The sequence below is a fragment of the Copidosoma floridanum genome, unplaced genomic scaffold (assembly GCF_036245765.1).
Source record: "Copidosoma floridanum isolate Cflo_tuat_1 unplaced genomic scaffold, Cflo_Japanese_pri ptg000012l, whole genome shotgun sequence".
Classification (NCBI taxonomy): Eukaryota; Metazoa; Arthropoda; class Insecta; order Hymenoptera; family Encyrtidae; genus Copidosoma; species Copidosoma floridanum.
Window position 1 is genome coordinate 1,009,914 of NW_028321889.1, and position 17,642 is coordinate 1,027,555.

At 34.9% G+C, this 17,642-nt stretch overlaps 3 protein-coding genes across 6 annotated transcripts; 2 read left to right on the forward strand and 1 right to left on the reverse strand.

Moving 5' to 3' along the window:
* Positions 1 to 6: 6 nt before the first annotated feature.
* On the reverse strand, positions 7 to 2,447 carry LOC106646330 (cytochrome c oxidase assembly factor 6 homolog). 3 transcript variants are annotated; one of them, XM_014362370.2, is made up of 4 exons: positions 2,107 to 2,447; positions 616 to 757; positions 485 to 546; positions 7 to 106 (listed from the first exon to the last, which is right to left on the reverse strand). In XM_014362370.2, the coding sequence occupies exons 2-4, from the start codon at positions 754 to 756 to the stop codon at positions 7 to 9; spliced, it is 303 nt and encodes a 100-aa protein (XP_014217856.1). In that variant the 5' UTR covers position 757; positions 2,107 to 2,447. The 3 variants fall into 3 exon arrangements, with proteins under 3 accessions (XP_014217856.1, XP_089446347.1, XP_014217857.1); XM_089590221.1 differs by having other exon boundaries at positions 616 to 783; XM_014362371.2 differs by lacking the exon at positions 2,107 to 2,447 and adding an exon at positions 945 to 1,068.
* Positions 2,448 to 6,462: 4,015 nt separating this feature from the next.
* On the forward strand, positions 6,463 to 9,907 carry LOC106646329 (N-alpha-acetyltransferase 30). Its single transcript, XM_089590220.1, has 4 exons — positions 6,463 to 6,478; positions 6,701 to 7,325; positions 7,399 to 7,577; positions 7,942 to 9,907. Exons 2-4 carry the CDS (start codon positions 7,037 to 7,039, stop codon positions 8,257 to 8,259), a joined length of 786 nt encoding a protein of 261 aa, XP_089446346.1. The 5' UTR covers positions 6,463 to 6,478; positions 6,701 to 7,036; the 3' UTR covers positions 8,260 to 9,907.
* A 386-nt stretch (positions 9,908 to 10,293) lies between these two features.
* Positions 10,294 to 16,347, forward strand: LOC149375065 (solute carrier family 2, facilitated glucose transporter member 10). Of its 2 annotated transcripts, none has more exons than XM_089590235.1 (6): positions 10,294 to 10,589; positions 10,687 to 11,437; positions 11,882 to 12,433; positions 12,677 to 13,047; positions 14,749 to 14,977; positions 15,743 to 16,347. In XM_089590235.1, exons 2-6 carry the CDS (start codon positions 11,023 to 11,025, stop codon positions 15,982 to 15,984), a joined length of 1,809 nt encoding a protein of 602 aa, XP_089446361.1. In that variant the 5' UTR covers positions 10,294 to 10,589; positions 10,687 to 11,022; the 3' UTR covers positions 15,985 to 16,347. The 2 variants fall into 2 exon arrangements, with proteins under 2 accessions (XP_089446361.1, XP_089446362.1); XM_089590236.1 differs by having other exon boundaries at positions 10,294 to 10,582.
* The last annotated feature ends 1,295 nt before the right edge of the window (positions 16,348 to 17,642 follow it).

Sequence of the window (17,642 nt, forward strand, 5' to 3'; positions counted from 1 at the left end):
TTAATCTTAGATGTTGGGCCTTGGAGATGGAAACGTGTAAAACGATCTTCTTCGAGGTGTTAAATCAGAAGAACATAAATCTTTGTTTTCATTGTCTTTAACAATCCTGTAAATCAAGGAAATTCAATTTTATGATGCAAGTACACCAAAACACTTGAACAATGTTTAAAATCGAAAAAAAAAATCCACGAGCCTACGAGATTAAACAAGTTTTAGGGCAAAAGCTTCCAAATTAGTTTTTCAGTGAATCACAAAATGATTCCTTACCTTAAAAAATGAGTAAAGAAAATGATTTTCTGATGATTGAAGAAAAGGTTATGTTTTAGGAGTGAGGTCTAGACAAGAGAAGCAAATTGATTTTTCAAAGCTTTTTATTAGCACGACTAAATTAGATAAATGCTTATAATTAACGGCATTATTAACAAGAAACTTAAAGTTAATAAATAATCACTGTTTTTCCTTCTTTGGAAATTCTGGAACATACCCCTCTTTTTCCAATCGATCCTTAAATATTAAGTATTCTCGTTTTCTATCAAAATGCTTCACCTACAAATGCATTTAAATTATCAATTATGACTCTTTTCCATTGAGATTTTCGTAGATAAAGTTTTATACCCATTGAGATGGACAAAGTTTTTCATATTTTTTTCTAAATTCTTTGCAAAGATCCTCGGATTTTTTTTCATCCAGGCAATTCCAATATAAATCTCTATTTTCCCAGCAAACTGTTCGATCTTCTTTAGTTGGAAAAGACATCCTGAAACATAAAAAATCATCCAAGCCCTTGAGACATGGTTTTTATGAGAATTTCTTGTAAAATAAAAAAATTAAAAATGAAAGGTTGTACATGTACAGGTATTATTATTTATAAAGATGATTCAGATATTTTTTTCCTTACAGAGCAAGTGTGTAAGTTTTTGGTTTTAATAATAGGAAGTACTTACCTAAATAATAAGTTAATATACAAACTGGATCAGAATTAAAATTTGATAAGATCATCACATTTTTAACACTTTAAAAAAGAATTAAAACAAATAATTTGCAAACACAACACAAAAGATTTTTTAAAGAATTATTACTTATTATTTCGATAAGTTGAAGATTAAGTACAGAAAAAAATTTAAAAATAAAGAACAATTAGCTCAAGTCCCTTAGATATTGGTAGGTTTGCATCTCTCAGCAGAATGAGTATTGCAATGGATGAGCTTGACATTCAAGTGAAACTTGACTAATCAAAATATGCATGGGCACTTGCACAACCTTGATTTAAAAATAATCAAAGAAATTTCAGGAGAGCTTTAAAAGCGTCAACAAAACTAAAAAAGTTTGCAGAATCTATCTTTAGAATCTTGGTAAAAAAAATTCATTTTAACTGATTCATCAATTGAAGTATATCTGTTTGATTCTATAAAAAACTAATTTGGAAACATTCTTTAGGTATTATTTTGTCATAAAAATCATTATCACTTCAAGGTTTTATATTTTTCTTAAATTTTATAAGTTATTGATATTTCCTTTTCCAAAGTATGTGTGATTGTGAAATATGTTTGTATAGTGTTCAAATACCTAATCGTATTTATAGACGTGTATCCATATTTATAATTATATTGCTTGGAGGGAACAAATTTTAAGGTTCTATACTAGGTGTTATACTCAAAATACACTACAAATTAGTTATGTAATAAAAAACAATGCAAGAGTTTGCAATAATGCAATATAAATGTAAAGCTTTATTGTTTCGATAGCATTATTTTTTTAAGTGTTAAAGAATACTGATAAAGTTTTATAGTAAAATCTTTAAAAAAGAACGGCAATCATTATTTTTATTTATTTTTTTTTGATAAAAAAATAGTCTGTACTCGTTATAAGTTTATAAAAATCAATCTTACAAGTGGGCGTGTAAAACTCGATTGTACAGCTACAATTACGTTCTACTTAAAACCTGTTTTACAAAAATTACTGGATATTCACATCCTCAAATTGACATTGTTCTAGTAGCGTTGTAACAATATTTTTTAAACAAATCAATGTCGATGGTGATGATTAAACTTAATCTAAGGTGTGCCATCAGGTTGATGTACTTAAGCAAAATTAATATAAATGTACCTGTCAACATAAAAGCTTGGAATGCCCCAGTGGCTTTGTTTGTAGGTATAAGTTGCTCACTCGTTTCTGAACTTTTTGCTGATTACTTACTCAGACACACTTTGTATCCCTATATTAAGTATACCGATTCACGGCACGAAATTCTGTACTCAAAGTTCAAATCATGGTTTGAACTATTAAAACTTGTTATGATTCATTATAATCACCATGCGTGTTACCAACGTTTTGTTCATAAAAAATATAGTTGTTTAAATATGTATAATAAACACGCACGTGTCCAAAGCCTCTAAACTCCTTAACTCCTAAATTGGTAGGTTATGTACGACCCCCCTACCCTCTACCCAAACCTCGACCCGGGGTGTATTCCGCAAATGCTGGCCCAGCAAAATAATAGGTATCTGTATAATCCTGTATCAATTTATTGCACACATGCGAAATGTTCAATGACAGTAAACAATGACATAATTTCAAACTTTACTTTTAACTCTTCATTTCACACGTAATTTTACAATGCAATTGATAAATTATTATTCATACAAAAGTATTAATATTCTTATAGGAGGTCGATTTTCAGGCAAAAGATTATTTGTAAACTTGCCGTAAACAGCACAGCCAATGTCAACTTTTTATTTTCTATCTACACAACTAGTTGCGGCTGGTTTTAGCGTTTCAGATTTCTAAACTAAAAAGTGGCCCTAAAATTCTGAAGGAAAGCTTTAGATATTTTAAGCCCTAGAGCCATGTTGTCAATTATAAACCAGCCGCAACTTATTTGACAGATACAAAATGAAAATTCAACATTTTCTGTGCTGTTTGCGGCAAGTTTACAATTTATCTATTACTCGAAAGTATAAATATATAGGAGGTTAATATTCGTATAAAACATACACTGCAAACTTGCCGCAAGTAGCACAAACATCGTTAATTATTTATTTTGTATCTATTTCAAGAGTTGCGGCTGGTTTATAAGTGACTAAATGGCTCTAGGGCTAAGCTGCCTAAAGCTCTCCTTCAGAATTTCAGAAGCAATTTTTGGCCAAAAAAATCACGACCGCTAGATGGCGCTGATCCTAATGATTATAACTACTTATAGTAGAGCCATTTAATCAATTATAAACCAGCCGCAACTAATTTTGTAGATACAAAATAAATAGTTAAAGATAATTGTGCTACTTGCGGCAAGTTTGCAGTGTATGTTTTATACGAATATCGACCTCCCTTATATTTACACTTTAAGGTAATAGATAAATTGTAAACTTGCCGCCAATAGTGCGAAAAATGTTAACTTTTTATTTTATATTTATCAAATTAGTTGCGGCTGATTTATAAATGATTAAATGGCTCTAGTATAAGTATAGTAATAATCATTCGGATCAGCGCCATCTAGCGGTAGTGATTTTTTTGGCCAAAAATTGCTTCTGAAATTCTGATGGAGAGCTTTAGGCAGCTTAGCCCTAGAGCCGTTTTATCACTTATAAACCAGCCGCAACTATTGAAATAGATACAAAATAAATAATTAACGATGATTGTGATGTTTGCGGCAAGTTTACAATTTATCTATTACCCGAAAGTGTAAATATAAGGGAGGTCGATATTGGTGTAAAACATACACTGCAAACTTGCCGCAAGTAGCACAAACATCGTTAATTATTTATTTTGTATCTATTTCAAGAGTTGCGGCTGGTTTATAATTGATTAAATGGCTCTACTATAAGTAGTTATAATCATTAGGATCAGCGCCATCTAGCGGTCGTGATTTTTTTGGCCAAAAATTGCTTCTGAAATTCTGAAGGAGAGCTTTAGGCAGCTTAGCTCTAGAGCCATTTAATCACTTATAAACCAGCCGCAACTCTTGAAATAGATACAAAATAAATAATTAACGATGTTTGTGCTACTTGCGGCAAGTTTGCAGTGTATGTTTTACACCAATATCGACCTCCCTTATATTTACACTTTCGGGTAAAAGATAAATTGTAAACTTGCCGCCAACAGTGCGAGCAATGTTCACTTTTTATTTTGTATTTATCAAATTAGTTGCGGCTGGTTTATAAATGATTAAATGGCTCTAGTATAAGTATAGTAATAATCATTTGGATCAGCGCCATCTAGCGGTAGTGATTTTTTTTTGCCAAAAATTGCTTCTGAAATTCTGATGGAGAGCTTTAGGCAGCTTAGCCCTAGAGCCGTTTAATCACTTATAAACCAGCCGCAGCTATTGAAATAGATACAAAATAAATAATTAACGATGATTGTGATGTTTGCGGCAAGTTTACAATTTATCTATTACCCGAAAGTGTAAATATAAGGGAGGTCGATATTGGTGTAAAACATACACTGCAAACTTGCCGCAAGTAGCACAAACATCGTTAATTATTTATTTTGTATCTATTTCAAGAGTTGCGGCTGGTTTATAATTGATTAAATGGCTCTACTATAAGTAGTTATAATCATTAGGATCAGCGCCATCTAGCGGTCGTGATTTTTTTGGCCAAAAATTGCTTCTGAAATTCTGAAGGAGAGCTTTAGGCAGCTTAGCCCTAGAGCCATTTAGTCACTCATAAACCAGCCGCAACTCTTGAAATAGATACAAAATAAATAATTAACGATGTTTGTGCTACTTGCGGCAAGTTTGCAGTGTATGTTTTATACGAATATTGACCTCCTATATATTTATACTTTCGAGTAATAGATAAATTGTAAACTTGCCGCAAACAGCACAGAAAATGTTGAATTTTTATTTTGTATCTGTCAAATAAGTTGCGGCTGGTTTATAATTGACAACATGGCTCTAGGGCCTAAAATATCTAAAGCTTTCCTTCAGAATTTTAGGGCCACTTTTTAGTTTAGAAATCTGAAACGCTAAAACCAGCCGCAACTAGTTGTGTAGATAGAAAATAAAAAGTTGACATTGGCTGTGCTGTTTACGGCAAGTTTACAAATAATCTTTTGCCTGAAAATCGACCTCCTATAAGAATATTAATACTTTTGTATGAATAATAATTTATCAATTGCATTGTAAAATTACGTGTGAAATGAAGAGTTAAAAGTAAAGTTTGAAATTATGTCATTGTTTACTGTCATTGAACATTTCGCATGTGTGCAATAAATTGATACAGGATTATACAGATACCTATTATTTTGCTGGGTGAGAAAGACGGATATTTGGTTTTGTTAGCATATTCCAGCGGTAATAATGCATATTTGGAATCTATGTTATATATTTATACAGCTTAAAATGTCTAAATATTAATCATGTGTGCCTATATTTACCAACTTATTTGTATAAATTGAACTTTATACAAAAACTCATGATACAATCATTGATTGTCTCAATCATTATTCTAAACGTTAGTGAAAAAGGCGGTTAAGGACGTATACTTAGCCTGCGGACTATGGGTGTATTCCGCAAATGCTGCCAGCAGTTAAGTTACGTAGGTCGTGGTAACGCCGCATGGTCGGGTAGCGCTAGCGTCAACCTGTACTAACTGTCGGTGGGTTCCGCATGTCAACAAACTCCGAAATATCAGATGGCATGGGAGCGAAAACAGTAAAAAATATCAAAGTTTGTTGACATGCGGAACCCACCGACAGTTAGTACAGGTTGACGCTAGCGCTGCCCGACCATGCGGCGTTACCACGACCTACGTAACTTAACTGCTGGCAGCATTTGCGGAATACACCCCCGATCTATAGCAACGATACGAGCGATAGATATCGATGTACACGATAGTGATGTATCGATTTAAATCGGCTCATCTATCCACCGATCCACCCACACGAAAACAAACACACCACGTGACATAGCAGAAGTAAAATCTTCAAAACTGCGAAGGATTTTTGACAAAAGTTTTTCATTAAAACAGTACGTCGGGTGTCCATTTAAAATTAATTGTTTTATTTGTAACTTTAAAAAATTGTTGAAACAGTGTTTTGTACACAATGACGATTGTAGCGAAAAAGTGTGAGGTACTTTTCTAAATTTTTCGATCCATTTTTTTGTTCGCGCATTTTTGAGGCTGCTCTCCAAAACTTGCAGCGCGCTCTCTTGTGCTCATTCATACACACATATATCCCGGTACAGTCTGCGTTCTGCGAGAGAGAAAAAGAAAGATAAAGCGCATGGTGTGTGATAAAGTGATATGAGATTGAAAAGAGACTGAGGACTTGAGGAGGACGGACGGAGGAGCGAGGAAGTGTATATATAATACCTACGGGAAAAATTTGGGATGATATTTTGGTTACTGATATTTTGAAGCAGAGTGTACTCAAGCTGTATGTGGGAGGGTGTGAGTATTCGTATAGAAACACTGCTGCACAATGCACATGTATACTTGCGGGGAAAAATATATACCTGTATAACAGAGTAATACAAGTACAGCTTGATCTTTTTTTCTCTTTTTTTTGTCTCTCGCGCGAACACATGTATACATACATGTCCAATATGGTGTTGGCTGGCCATCGTCCAGTCATCAGCAGTTGAGGTTGGCCGTGTCGGGCCAGGCCAACCTGTCGTTTTTCTCGTTGAAGACGAGTGTGATTCTGCTGCTGATGCCTTTTACCCGGGTACTAAGTGTATAAGGATATATAATTCTAGTGCGTGCATGTGCTTCAGTATCGAGATCAGTCTACCAGAAGAGAGGAAGGTTGACACGAGGAAGCGCAGAGAACAGCTACAAGAGAGTGAAAAACAATCAAGTGCCAGCATAATCAGAAATAATTCGAGAGAGAGAGAGCAGCTTTTCTGCTGGTCCCACGGCCGCCGTCGTCGACTTATTAAATGCATCTCTGTTCTCCTCGCCCCCAGCAGCACGGACTCTCAGCTCTTTTGCCCTTTGGCCTTGACGGCGTATCGGAGCTCAGCGAAAGCAGGAGCAGCTGGACCGACAGCTGAGCTTTGAGCTCGGAGAGAGCAACTCTCGGGCCCCGAGGGATGGAGCTCGACAGCAATTTGCCGTCGGGCCAGTCGACTGTCAAGGTCAAGCCAGTCAGTCTGCAGGACACCGAGCTCGTGGCCAAGGACATCAAGTCCAGGCTGAGCCTCGCGGTGGCCTGCAGCAACAGCGACGAGGCGAAACAGCGGACCAACGGTACCTGTCACCAACAGACAAACGGTAGCTGCGACTCACCGTCTGATTCAGACACACCAGCTCATCAATCCCCTGGACTCACTGGTCCAGAGTCCAATTGCCTTGAAACTAGTCATAACAGTCAGCCACTAGGTGAGTGGCTTACAGTGTTGAGTTTCGTTCAGTTTTCTTCATTACATTTGATATGATATCAAATATTTTTCAGGTAAACTGCAGGAGGACACGTCGCACGCCAGCATAAGCTTTGAAATAGAATACGTTAGCTACACTAGTGAACTTCAGATGCCAGACATTATGAAAGTCATACAGAAGGACTTGAGTGAACCATATTCTATATACACCTACAGATATTTCATTCACAATTGGCCAAAACTGTGCTTTCTGGTGAGAGTTTGTGTTTGCTACATATATTTTTCCATCACGTATTTTTTTCTTGTGCTTGATGATTTATTTTGTTCAAATTAATCATTTGGATTTTAAACTGTTTTTAAATTTATAACTTATCAAGCTTTATAGTTAATGTACTTAAAAATTTGAATGTTTAAATATCCCTCAATGACCGCATCTTACGTCAGATGATAAATATTTTTTCATCTAAAACCTATTGTATTATTTTAATGAATGATTTTTTTTTTTTTTTTTTACATAAACTAGTGATAAAAAAAAATTTTGTATCGTATTTAATTTTAAAATTATAATTCAACTAGTGTATTAAATGTATACATGATAAATAATTTTATTTTTACAGGCAATGGATGGCAAGGAGTGTATAGGTGCTATAGTGTGTAAACTAGATCTCCACAGAAAAGTGATAAAGCGTGGCTACATCGCCATGCTGGCCGTAGATGTGAAGTATCGAAAACGCAAAATTGGTTCGAATTTAGTAAGACGAGCAATCCAGGCGATGATCGAGGACGATGCAGACGAGGTCGTGCTCGAAACTGAGATAACAAACCACCAAGCACTGCGGTTGTACGAAAATCTCGGTTTCGTCCGGGACAAACGGCTGTTTCGTTACTATCTCAACGGTGTGGATGCACTTAGACTAAAACTCTGGCTTAGGTGAAATTGCCCAAGTTTATGTGCCTGTGCTATTGTTGCAGCTACTTGTCCTCGTCGTGCCAGTACGATTAAAACGATAGACTTACGATTAATAAAAACAATTTCGCGTTGGGTTTGTCGATGGGGAAAGCGTTAAAATGTAAAAGTTTTAAAAGGGGAAGGAATAAAAAAGGTTGCGGCACTGCCTTTGTTGAACTCTACTCGACCGAACCGTTTGTTCATTTTCTTTCCTCTATTTTTGAGCCATGATGATGTGTTATCTCTCTTTTATTGCTATACTCGTACCTATGTACATGCGAAATCCCGCCTTCTCCGCCTTCTCGGATTTGTTTTTTTTTTGCTGAACTATTTCATTTATTGACAGTGTACTAATGATACATGTATCTGTTTTTATACATACAAAATTATCTGCTACAGATCGTTTAAATTTTTCCACCGACCTAACATTTTCCATTTAACATTAATTTAACTTTCTATAGTTTTTCAACAGCAGGAAAACAAAAGGAAAATCATTACGATTGTTAAACTTACCGACTTTAAATTAAAGTGTTGAGCAAGATTTTAATTGAGCTATAAAACGCAAGTCATCAGGTGACTTGTAGCACTTATTCCTAGTAACTCACATATGCTCACGTTGATATTAAAAAAAGGCTTGCCTCGATTACGGCAGTCACGTTTTTAGTGCGATATTTAAATGTGATGAAATTGAAAAAAATAATAAAAAAAAAATAAATAAAAAAAATAAAAAAACAAAAACAAAATTATACTGTAAGATAGTTGAAAAATGATGCACCCTTGTAAAATGTTCATTAAATTGTTGTGTGAAATTCATTATAAACACGTGAAATAGTATAGAATTGGTCAACGATAATTTACGTTACTAGTGCGCAAAACAAACGTATATTTTCCACCAGTGTATAAACCATCGCCTAAGTGGGTAACAATCGTGAGTGTGGAAAATAATTGGTGTGAACGCATTTTTGCGTTAACTATTTTTCAAACACAAGTGTGAAAAGTTCAAAACACCACGTTAATAGAATTGACGATATCATGTGCATAATATATTTATTTTCAATTATTTAAATCGATAAATGCTTTATAGTTTGAAGCAGATTTTTAAAACCTAATCAGAAAAAAATATGTATTTCCAGTCAGTACCCAAAATCATTGGTGCAATTTTATATTGTTGCACACAAGTAGAAACACGTAAGATCTCAAAAGCTGTTGCAGTACAAAAATATGAATTTGAGCAATCAAGTAATATGAGTATTACAAGCCTTTAGTGTGTAAAAGTATTAATATCAACCAGACGGTGATAAATTATTTTGCAATTCAAAAGAAAGTGGTGTGTGGTGGGCTTAACTTTTTCGTACTCACAAGCTGAACTTTGCACACTTGGTGTGGAAAAAAAAAAAACAAAAAAAAAACACGTAACAACATTGTATGGAAATAAATCTTCCATATTGCACTGGTTGCGCAAAAAATCAAATCGAAAGCACCTTCACTGTCGAGTTGGCATACACTTTGTATAAAAAGAAAAAAGATGTTCGAAACAGATCATAATGTAATTATTAACGAAAAAAAAGGAAAAGAAAAAAAAATGTAAGAAATGTTAATACATAAATAATAAATGTTTTTACATAAACGTTTAACATGTTGTTAGTTTTTCGTGCATCTGTAACTAGAAAAAAAAAAAAAAAAAAAAAAAAACCCACCCTCGATTATCACCGATATCGTGTAGTAGACTCAAGGGTAACCATTGAAGTAACAAGATTGTGAAATTCAATTGAATTAAGGAGTAACAAATATTTTTTTCCAGCCACTAGTTAAAGGACGGAAAGAAAAAAAGCTTCAACATCAGACAAAGAGCGCAAGGGACAACAACGAGCATCATCGGAGAGAAAGAGACACCATCGGTCGATCACCCCCTCGCACCGATCAAGCTCCCTTTATACTCGCACCGTAGCAGCAGCACTATAGTGTGCAGGTCTCTCTATAGACTCCCAGAAATATAGGTGCGCGTCTGTTTTCGCTCATCCACGGCTCTTGCGATGTTTTTCCGCTCGAGCTTTTTTCTCCCTTTTGGTGCAACTCCACAGTGCTGCAGCTCGTCTTAAGAGAGAGGGAGGCTATTTTTCGCTTAACTCGAAGGTCCGAGAGTAAGTGATTGTATACATATATATATATTCTCACGGCTTTGGCGAGGGTCCAAAAGTCAGCTGGTACTCCGACTCCGTAATTCGGAGTCGGAGCTGCTCCAAAGAGGTGTATTATTGTGACCTGGTGGCTCGGCTACATACCCATCTTACACCGTCGTTGCGGCATAGGTGAGGTGTACGTTACCTACTTGGCATATTATAGCGCAGTTGAAGATTAAAAACTACAGCAGCTACAAATAACTTATATACTTATTGCGTTACACTTTTTTCAGGACACAATTGCAGTGTATACATGTACATACGAAAGTACGCCAAAGTGCATAAGTACACCTAAGGGCAAGGGGGTGTGTGTACGTATATCGCAGGACACGCGTGATATATACATATATCTGTGTATCCCTAATACCTGGGACCGAGTATAAATTAAAATCCTCGCCCAAAGAGACGACTCGTATTATACTTTGGGTGTGATGTGTGGCATAATATGTAGAACACAGCTTTGAAATTGATTATAATAAGCACCAGTACCTGAGCTGCTGCATACTATCACCATCTCCAAAGGCAAAAGGTTCCAGAAATAATATAGGTCAAACATTATCAGCGTCACAATGTCCGAGGACGAGGACACGACGATTTTGCTGAAGAGCGCTAGCCGCGTGGCCAGTAGCGGTGATGGTACCGACAACGACGTGGGTGGTGGCAACAACAACAATAACAATGAACAACAACAGTCAGCGACGAGCCTGAAGGTGCCCATCAAGGAGTACGAATACATTCCGCCAAAGAAGCTCCGGAAGCCCGTGCCCAGGCACACCGAGAGCCTGACGCCCCTCACCTCGGAGAACCAGTCGGGCCTAGTCTCGTTCGTCGCGGCAGCCGCTGGGCTAGCATTTGGCTACGACATGGGCATCGGCAGGCAGATCACTCCCCTCGTCAAGAAGGAATTCACCCTCGACTGCAACGAGGAAAACATGATCGTCAATGTCTGGTTCGTCGGATGCCTCATTGCTGCTGTCTTTGGAGGTGAGTGCGTATATATTACATCTACTTTTTCTCTTTCCGAGATGTTGCTCTCAGGCTTCTTACACAGCTTGTCCCTCGATTTTTTTCTCCTTTTTTTATGATCGTGAAATTACTACAGAAGAATCGATTTTAACGTTGCTTTGTTTCAAACTTTTTTTTTTGGCATATAGCTTCTTGTAGAGATAGATTGGCTGGAGCTGTCCATCGTTGTCGAAAATGAATTTTTTCTTCTTTTCTCGTCATCTGTAAATTCATAAGCCGGAGCTTCAAGCGCAAAATTAAAAAAAATTTGGGCTAGGGGCATCCTATTGATTCTTCCAATTTCTATATTTATACTTACGATCAAAATCTTGAAATTCATGAAGATCAAAAGAGAGACAATTAAGGGGTACAAAAATAAAAATAAAAAGAATTCAATCATCTAAATTTAGTATTGCATTCCAGGCATTCTAATAGACACCTGCGGCCGCCGTTGCACCATGATATTCTCCTTGGTCTTCCTCACGTTTGGCACGATGCTCTCGGCCTTGGCGAACCACTACATGTTGTTTCTGGTCGCGCGAATAATATGCGGCTACGCGGGCACCCTGTCAGCCATTGCCCACTGCATCTACATGGCCGAAGTGTCGAGTGCGAGCAAGCGCGGCTGCAACATAACTCTCCACCAGGCTGGCTCGGCTGCTGGCCTCCTGTTGGCCGTCATCGCGTCAAGCGCCAAGAGCGAGGATCACCAATGGCGCTTCGTCGTCGGCCTCACGTCGGCCCCCGCTCTGCTGACCTGCATCGTCACCATCATCTTTCTCCAGAGATCCCCCTCCTTCATGCTACTCAAGAGGGTGGCCAACGTGCCACGCGTACCTGTCAAAAATTCCTGGTGCTACGTCTTCGAGACGCTCATCGTCATGATGATCATGCTGGCGCTCAGGCAGGCCACCGGCAGACAGCAAGTTCTCTACTACGCCCCCAGATTGTTCGCCCTCTTGGGCATTTGTTCGAGTATGTATCTTTACCCCATCATATGATACCCTCAAATTCTTCGTTTCAAAAGTATAATTGTTTGACGACACGAATGATGACTTATTACCTGCGTCATCCTGTGCGCTCATATATAATTTTTCATCACATTTCTTGAACAAACGATGCTTGCAACGGACCTTGGCCCATTAGTGCACTTGTATGAACCAACTGTACTTCTAAATGTCTAGAATTTTATTATTGTTTTTTTTTTTTTTTTTTCAGACATCGCCAGAGTCACGTCCATGGTGGCACTGGGTGTCGTGCGAGTATTCAGCACCCTGCTGTGCCTGATCGTCGTCGAGCGTTGCGGTCGCCGCACGGCCCTGATAACATCTGCTACGATTTGCATGACGGCCGTGTCCCTTTTGTCTTTGCTGACCACCTTGGATCGTGGCGATGAGCTCTTGACGTTTCCAAACGAGCCCTGCAGCACCCTCGCGTCGACCAACAGTTTCAATGGCAACGATTTTTTGTACAAGATGAAATCGATGTCGCCGACAGGTTCACCACCACCGTATCCGCTCTTGCCCACTCCGCTGGCCATAATGGTGCCCAACACCGAGACCTGGACGCAGGTCAAATCTTCGTGCGAGGTATTTGATTTTTTTTTTATTTGTTTTGTTTTGTTTTACATACTTATCGATGTGTGTAATAGCAGTGGTGTGTCATTTGAAAAAGTAATTTAAGAATTGTATTTTGTGTGTCACTTTCTTTCGAACTGTAGGTAAAACAAGAAAATGACAATTTTTTTCCCGGCAAATAATACCGGTACTCTTCCGGAACGCACGTAACTCAGCTACATGGGAATTTGAAAAATCTTATCGAGCTTTAATCGAAATGTCGATCAATTTTTGTCAATTTAAAACGATTGTTTCGATTTGATCTTTTCATCTGAAAGTCACATGAACTTTATTTTTGTTACATTTTATGGAATCTTGGTTTTCTGAATAAATTATTTCTGCAAAATTAAATTTTTCACTGTTCCAAGAGTAAGTGGAAAAAAAATTGATGATTTTTACACTTCCTTAATAATATTGTTATACACGAATTGATTGCTAAAAACATGTGAATGGTGAATTTTTCAAACCGACCTCGACTTTACGGGTAAAAAAATATACGCAAAAAAATACTTAGTATAATGGGCGCCATAAGCTGTCTGCTATTTTACACATTTTTTTTCCAAAACTTACGAATTTCTGGAGGATGGGATCGGTTCGTTTTTTTTTTTTTTTTAATAAAACATCTTATTCGGAAACTTAATAGACACGTACTTAAGTTTCAGCAAGTGTCGGCCTCTGAAAGTGATCGAAAAAGTGAAAATCAAAAACATTTTTTTTAAATCTAATACTTTTTATTTTCCTACTGTAATTTTTAAAAAATCCATTAATTATGGCAGTTTTTAAAATATCAGAATTAATTCGTATCTAAACATAAACCATCATCGAAAAAACTAACTTTCTTTTAAAATTCTTTTTATTTTCACCATTTATTAAGCTGTATTAAACTTAAGAAGAAAAAACAATGTGTTTAAACAAGATCTACCTAACTTATCCTCCGTACAGCATATTTCCCTCGCAATATGTTTTCTTTCCCATTGTGGCTGCGTCTGATGCAAGATAGTACATACATTTGTATAAGCTTTCAAATATTTCCATAGACGTAATGGAATATAAATACCTTTTGTCACAACTTTAACTTTTTTACCATGCGCAGCTCTATTCTGGAACTAGAACATCTAACTGCGAGATTCTTACAAAAAATAGTGAAGGTTATTAATATTCTTGACATTGACTTGATGAAAACGTACGATACAGTAGATAAAATAAATTATAATAAACATCGTATTGATTATTTACCGTAAAGCTTTATCATAAAAACAATAAATTACTGAAATTGGGTCATTAAACCAGCAAGCAGTATTGCTGTGACAGTTATCAACTTATTTGAGATATTACCTGCAAAAAATTTCAAGCATAAGCTCTCGATGAACAAAAACAAAACGAAAGTTTAGATAAATTGTAAGCGATGGATGTTAAGCTTTTCCTCTCAATCATCTCGTAGCATTAAATTAGAATAAATATACTTTGCGAAGCTTATGGAAGGATTACCATTATCTCGCTTTAAATAACAGAAATCGCTGTAATCCTAGTTTAAAGTCCGGTTTTTTGAATGACGGGGATCTTCAAGTGTCAAAGATTTGCAAGTTCGAGATAAAAAGATTTGACCATAATATCAATAACAATATTAATTATTTTTCACATGATGAATACATCAAAACAATTACTACCTTACAGGCCCAAAATATAATCACAACCGATGGACTTTCCGGAGGATTAAAAATTTTAGCAGTCATAACTCTACTTGTGTATGAATCAGCCTATGCCTTAGGTATCGGGCCGGTCCCTTTGTTAACCCTCAGCGAAGTTTTTCCAGCTGCAATCAGAGGAAAATGCGTGGGTTTCTCTGTAATCATTTTATGGATTGTTCACATAGCATTATCCGAATCGATTGGACAAATGACAAGTAAGAGACATAATGATTATTCAATGTTTTAAATAGCATTTCAAAAAACTTTGAGAATCTAAATTAAACAAGTTTTGGTGATTGTTAATCGTCAATTAGTTATAGAATTTTAATAACATACGTTTTCACGTATCCTTGGGTATGGTGTACATATGTGGATATATATTAAGTACACGTATCGCACGGATAGTCATTAGAATTTTTTACCTCCATTCATACAAATCTTTCATTTGAGCATATTTTACTAGTACATAACGACCCAAAGTCGGAAAAGTAAAGAGGTCCCTACGACTGGAAATAGAATTTTCTCGAAAAAACATTTTTACAATATTTATGAATGAACTAAACATTTACACCAATAGAAAACAATTTTTTTTTTTTTTTTTCAAAGTTATAACTTTATTTTATTTATTTATTTTTTTTTTTTGAAATATCTTTATTCGTCAATTTAATCAGTGTGCCAAACAATCCTAGATATACACCCTTAATTAACGACATTGATAAGCTACTGAAAAACAGGCTTCAAGGATGATAGTGTCCCTTGTTCTCCTCCTTTCTTAAATTAAATCTCACACTGAAAACCTTTTCGTAATATTCACAAGTGACAGAGAAATTGTTAGTAGTTTCAATTAAAAAAAAAAATTTTTTACGAAAAGTATAAATTTGTATTTTTAATTTTTTATAAAATAGCTAGAAATATTTGTTAAGTATGCGACGACTCCGAATTTTTCGATGCCAACCAAAAATATTTTCAACACTTTTCAGGAGCAATGACATTGGCTGGCACATATTTACTTTATAGTTTTATGTGCCTTATCACAATACTGTACGTGTTTTTGATTTATCCTGAAACAAAAGGTAAAACCTTAAACAGGATCGCTCAAGAGCTGCGCAAAGTTCCACTAGCTACGCGCATTTGCAATAACATGCGAAGTTTGCCGACCATTTGCCACATAGAGTGGATCATACGATTCGGAGAAAAGGCTAATCAAAGCACGCCCATCTGAAGGCTAAGACGAGTTAAACTTGTCTAAACAGCGGCCTACGACGATAATAAATCATCAGTGCATATTTTTACAGCAATCAAGAGAAATGTTATTTCATACTTCATTAAAGTTCTTTTTTTCATGTTTGTTTAAATAGCTTTACAGAAATTTACATTTCACCATTATATTTTTTTATAACTTGTCTTATGCAGTAGAGACTGCGTGAAAATTTTTGTATATTCTCCAAAAATATTATGTTACACATTTGAATTATATTTTATTATTCATCTAAAAGATTTGTAAATTGATTTTTGTAATTACTTATACATTTATAAAGATTGATTGAAACGTGAATGATATAATTGCCAAAAATAAAGTTTTTTTTTTTTTAATTTTGGAAAAAAAAGTACACAGTGTCACGTACGCAACAACAGTGTTTATTAAATATGTTTACACACATTGCTAAATAAAAATAAAATTGTATTCGAAACTTTCAAATCAAACAGGTAATTTATGATTTTTCCATTTGTATTTGAATTGATTTCATCGTTAATTTAAAGTATGTATCGAATTTCATTTTATGTAACATAATTTAAACTATTAATATTTTAATTACCTGTACTCTAGAAAAAATCCTTCGAAAAATTAAAAATGGTGTCACACAAAAACTTTAATTTGTATATAAAATCTCAAACATTATTTATAAACAGCGTAAGCTCTTTATATTAATGTAATACTTGTATTGATCTATTTATATAAAAAAATTTGTTAATTTTACATCATATTTTTATTGTATTTAGTGCTTTTTTATAAAAAAAATGTCAATTTATTAAAAATTTTACATCTACAAGTAAATGGCTAAATTGTGAGACGACGTGGGTTTTAAAAGTATATAATAACAAGAACCCCCCCGTAGGTGCCATGTGAAATGTAATATGAAAGTTTCATGAACTTTCAGTTATCAACAGAAAAGAAACTTAAACAATACAGTAAGTAATTTTTTTACAAGTCATTATACTTTGATTAGTTTACAAATTTTTTATTGAAATATTATATATCAGATTTTAAATTAAAAAAAATCCATGTACATTTCATTGATGAAACATTGAATAATTTCAAAAACAATGTTGTCACGGACAATCGTATCTTGTTATGGAATTGAAGCTGTCCATATCACGAACGAAAAGTGAAAAAATTTACGATTTTTTTAGTTTTTAACAAATGCAAGGTGTACTTGAGGCCATGAGAATTTTTTGACATAAATTGTACTGAAATTGTTTTACACATTATTGTAACCCAACATTAAGTTATAAAAAATGTTACTAGCTATTATAAATGATACTTAATAATTTGAATTTATTAAAGATTAGTAAGATATGTACTTAATAGTGATTTTTGCGTTAATTTTAATTAAGCTTAAAATCGATCTCCATAAGTTAAAAATTTTGTAAATAGTAAGAATATTATATTATTATAATAGAATATTATTTTGATAAAATTTTTAAAACGATTATGCTTATGTTATAAGAATATTATTAATTAACTAGTCAATACTTTTAATTACAAAAATACAAATATACACTATAAATATACTGTTAGTGTTGTTGTATTAGGAGAGTGAAGTATTGTATTACAATTTTATATTAATATAAGACTTAAAGTTATCACAGTTGAAGTTT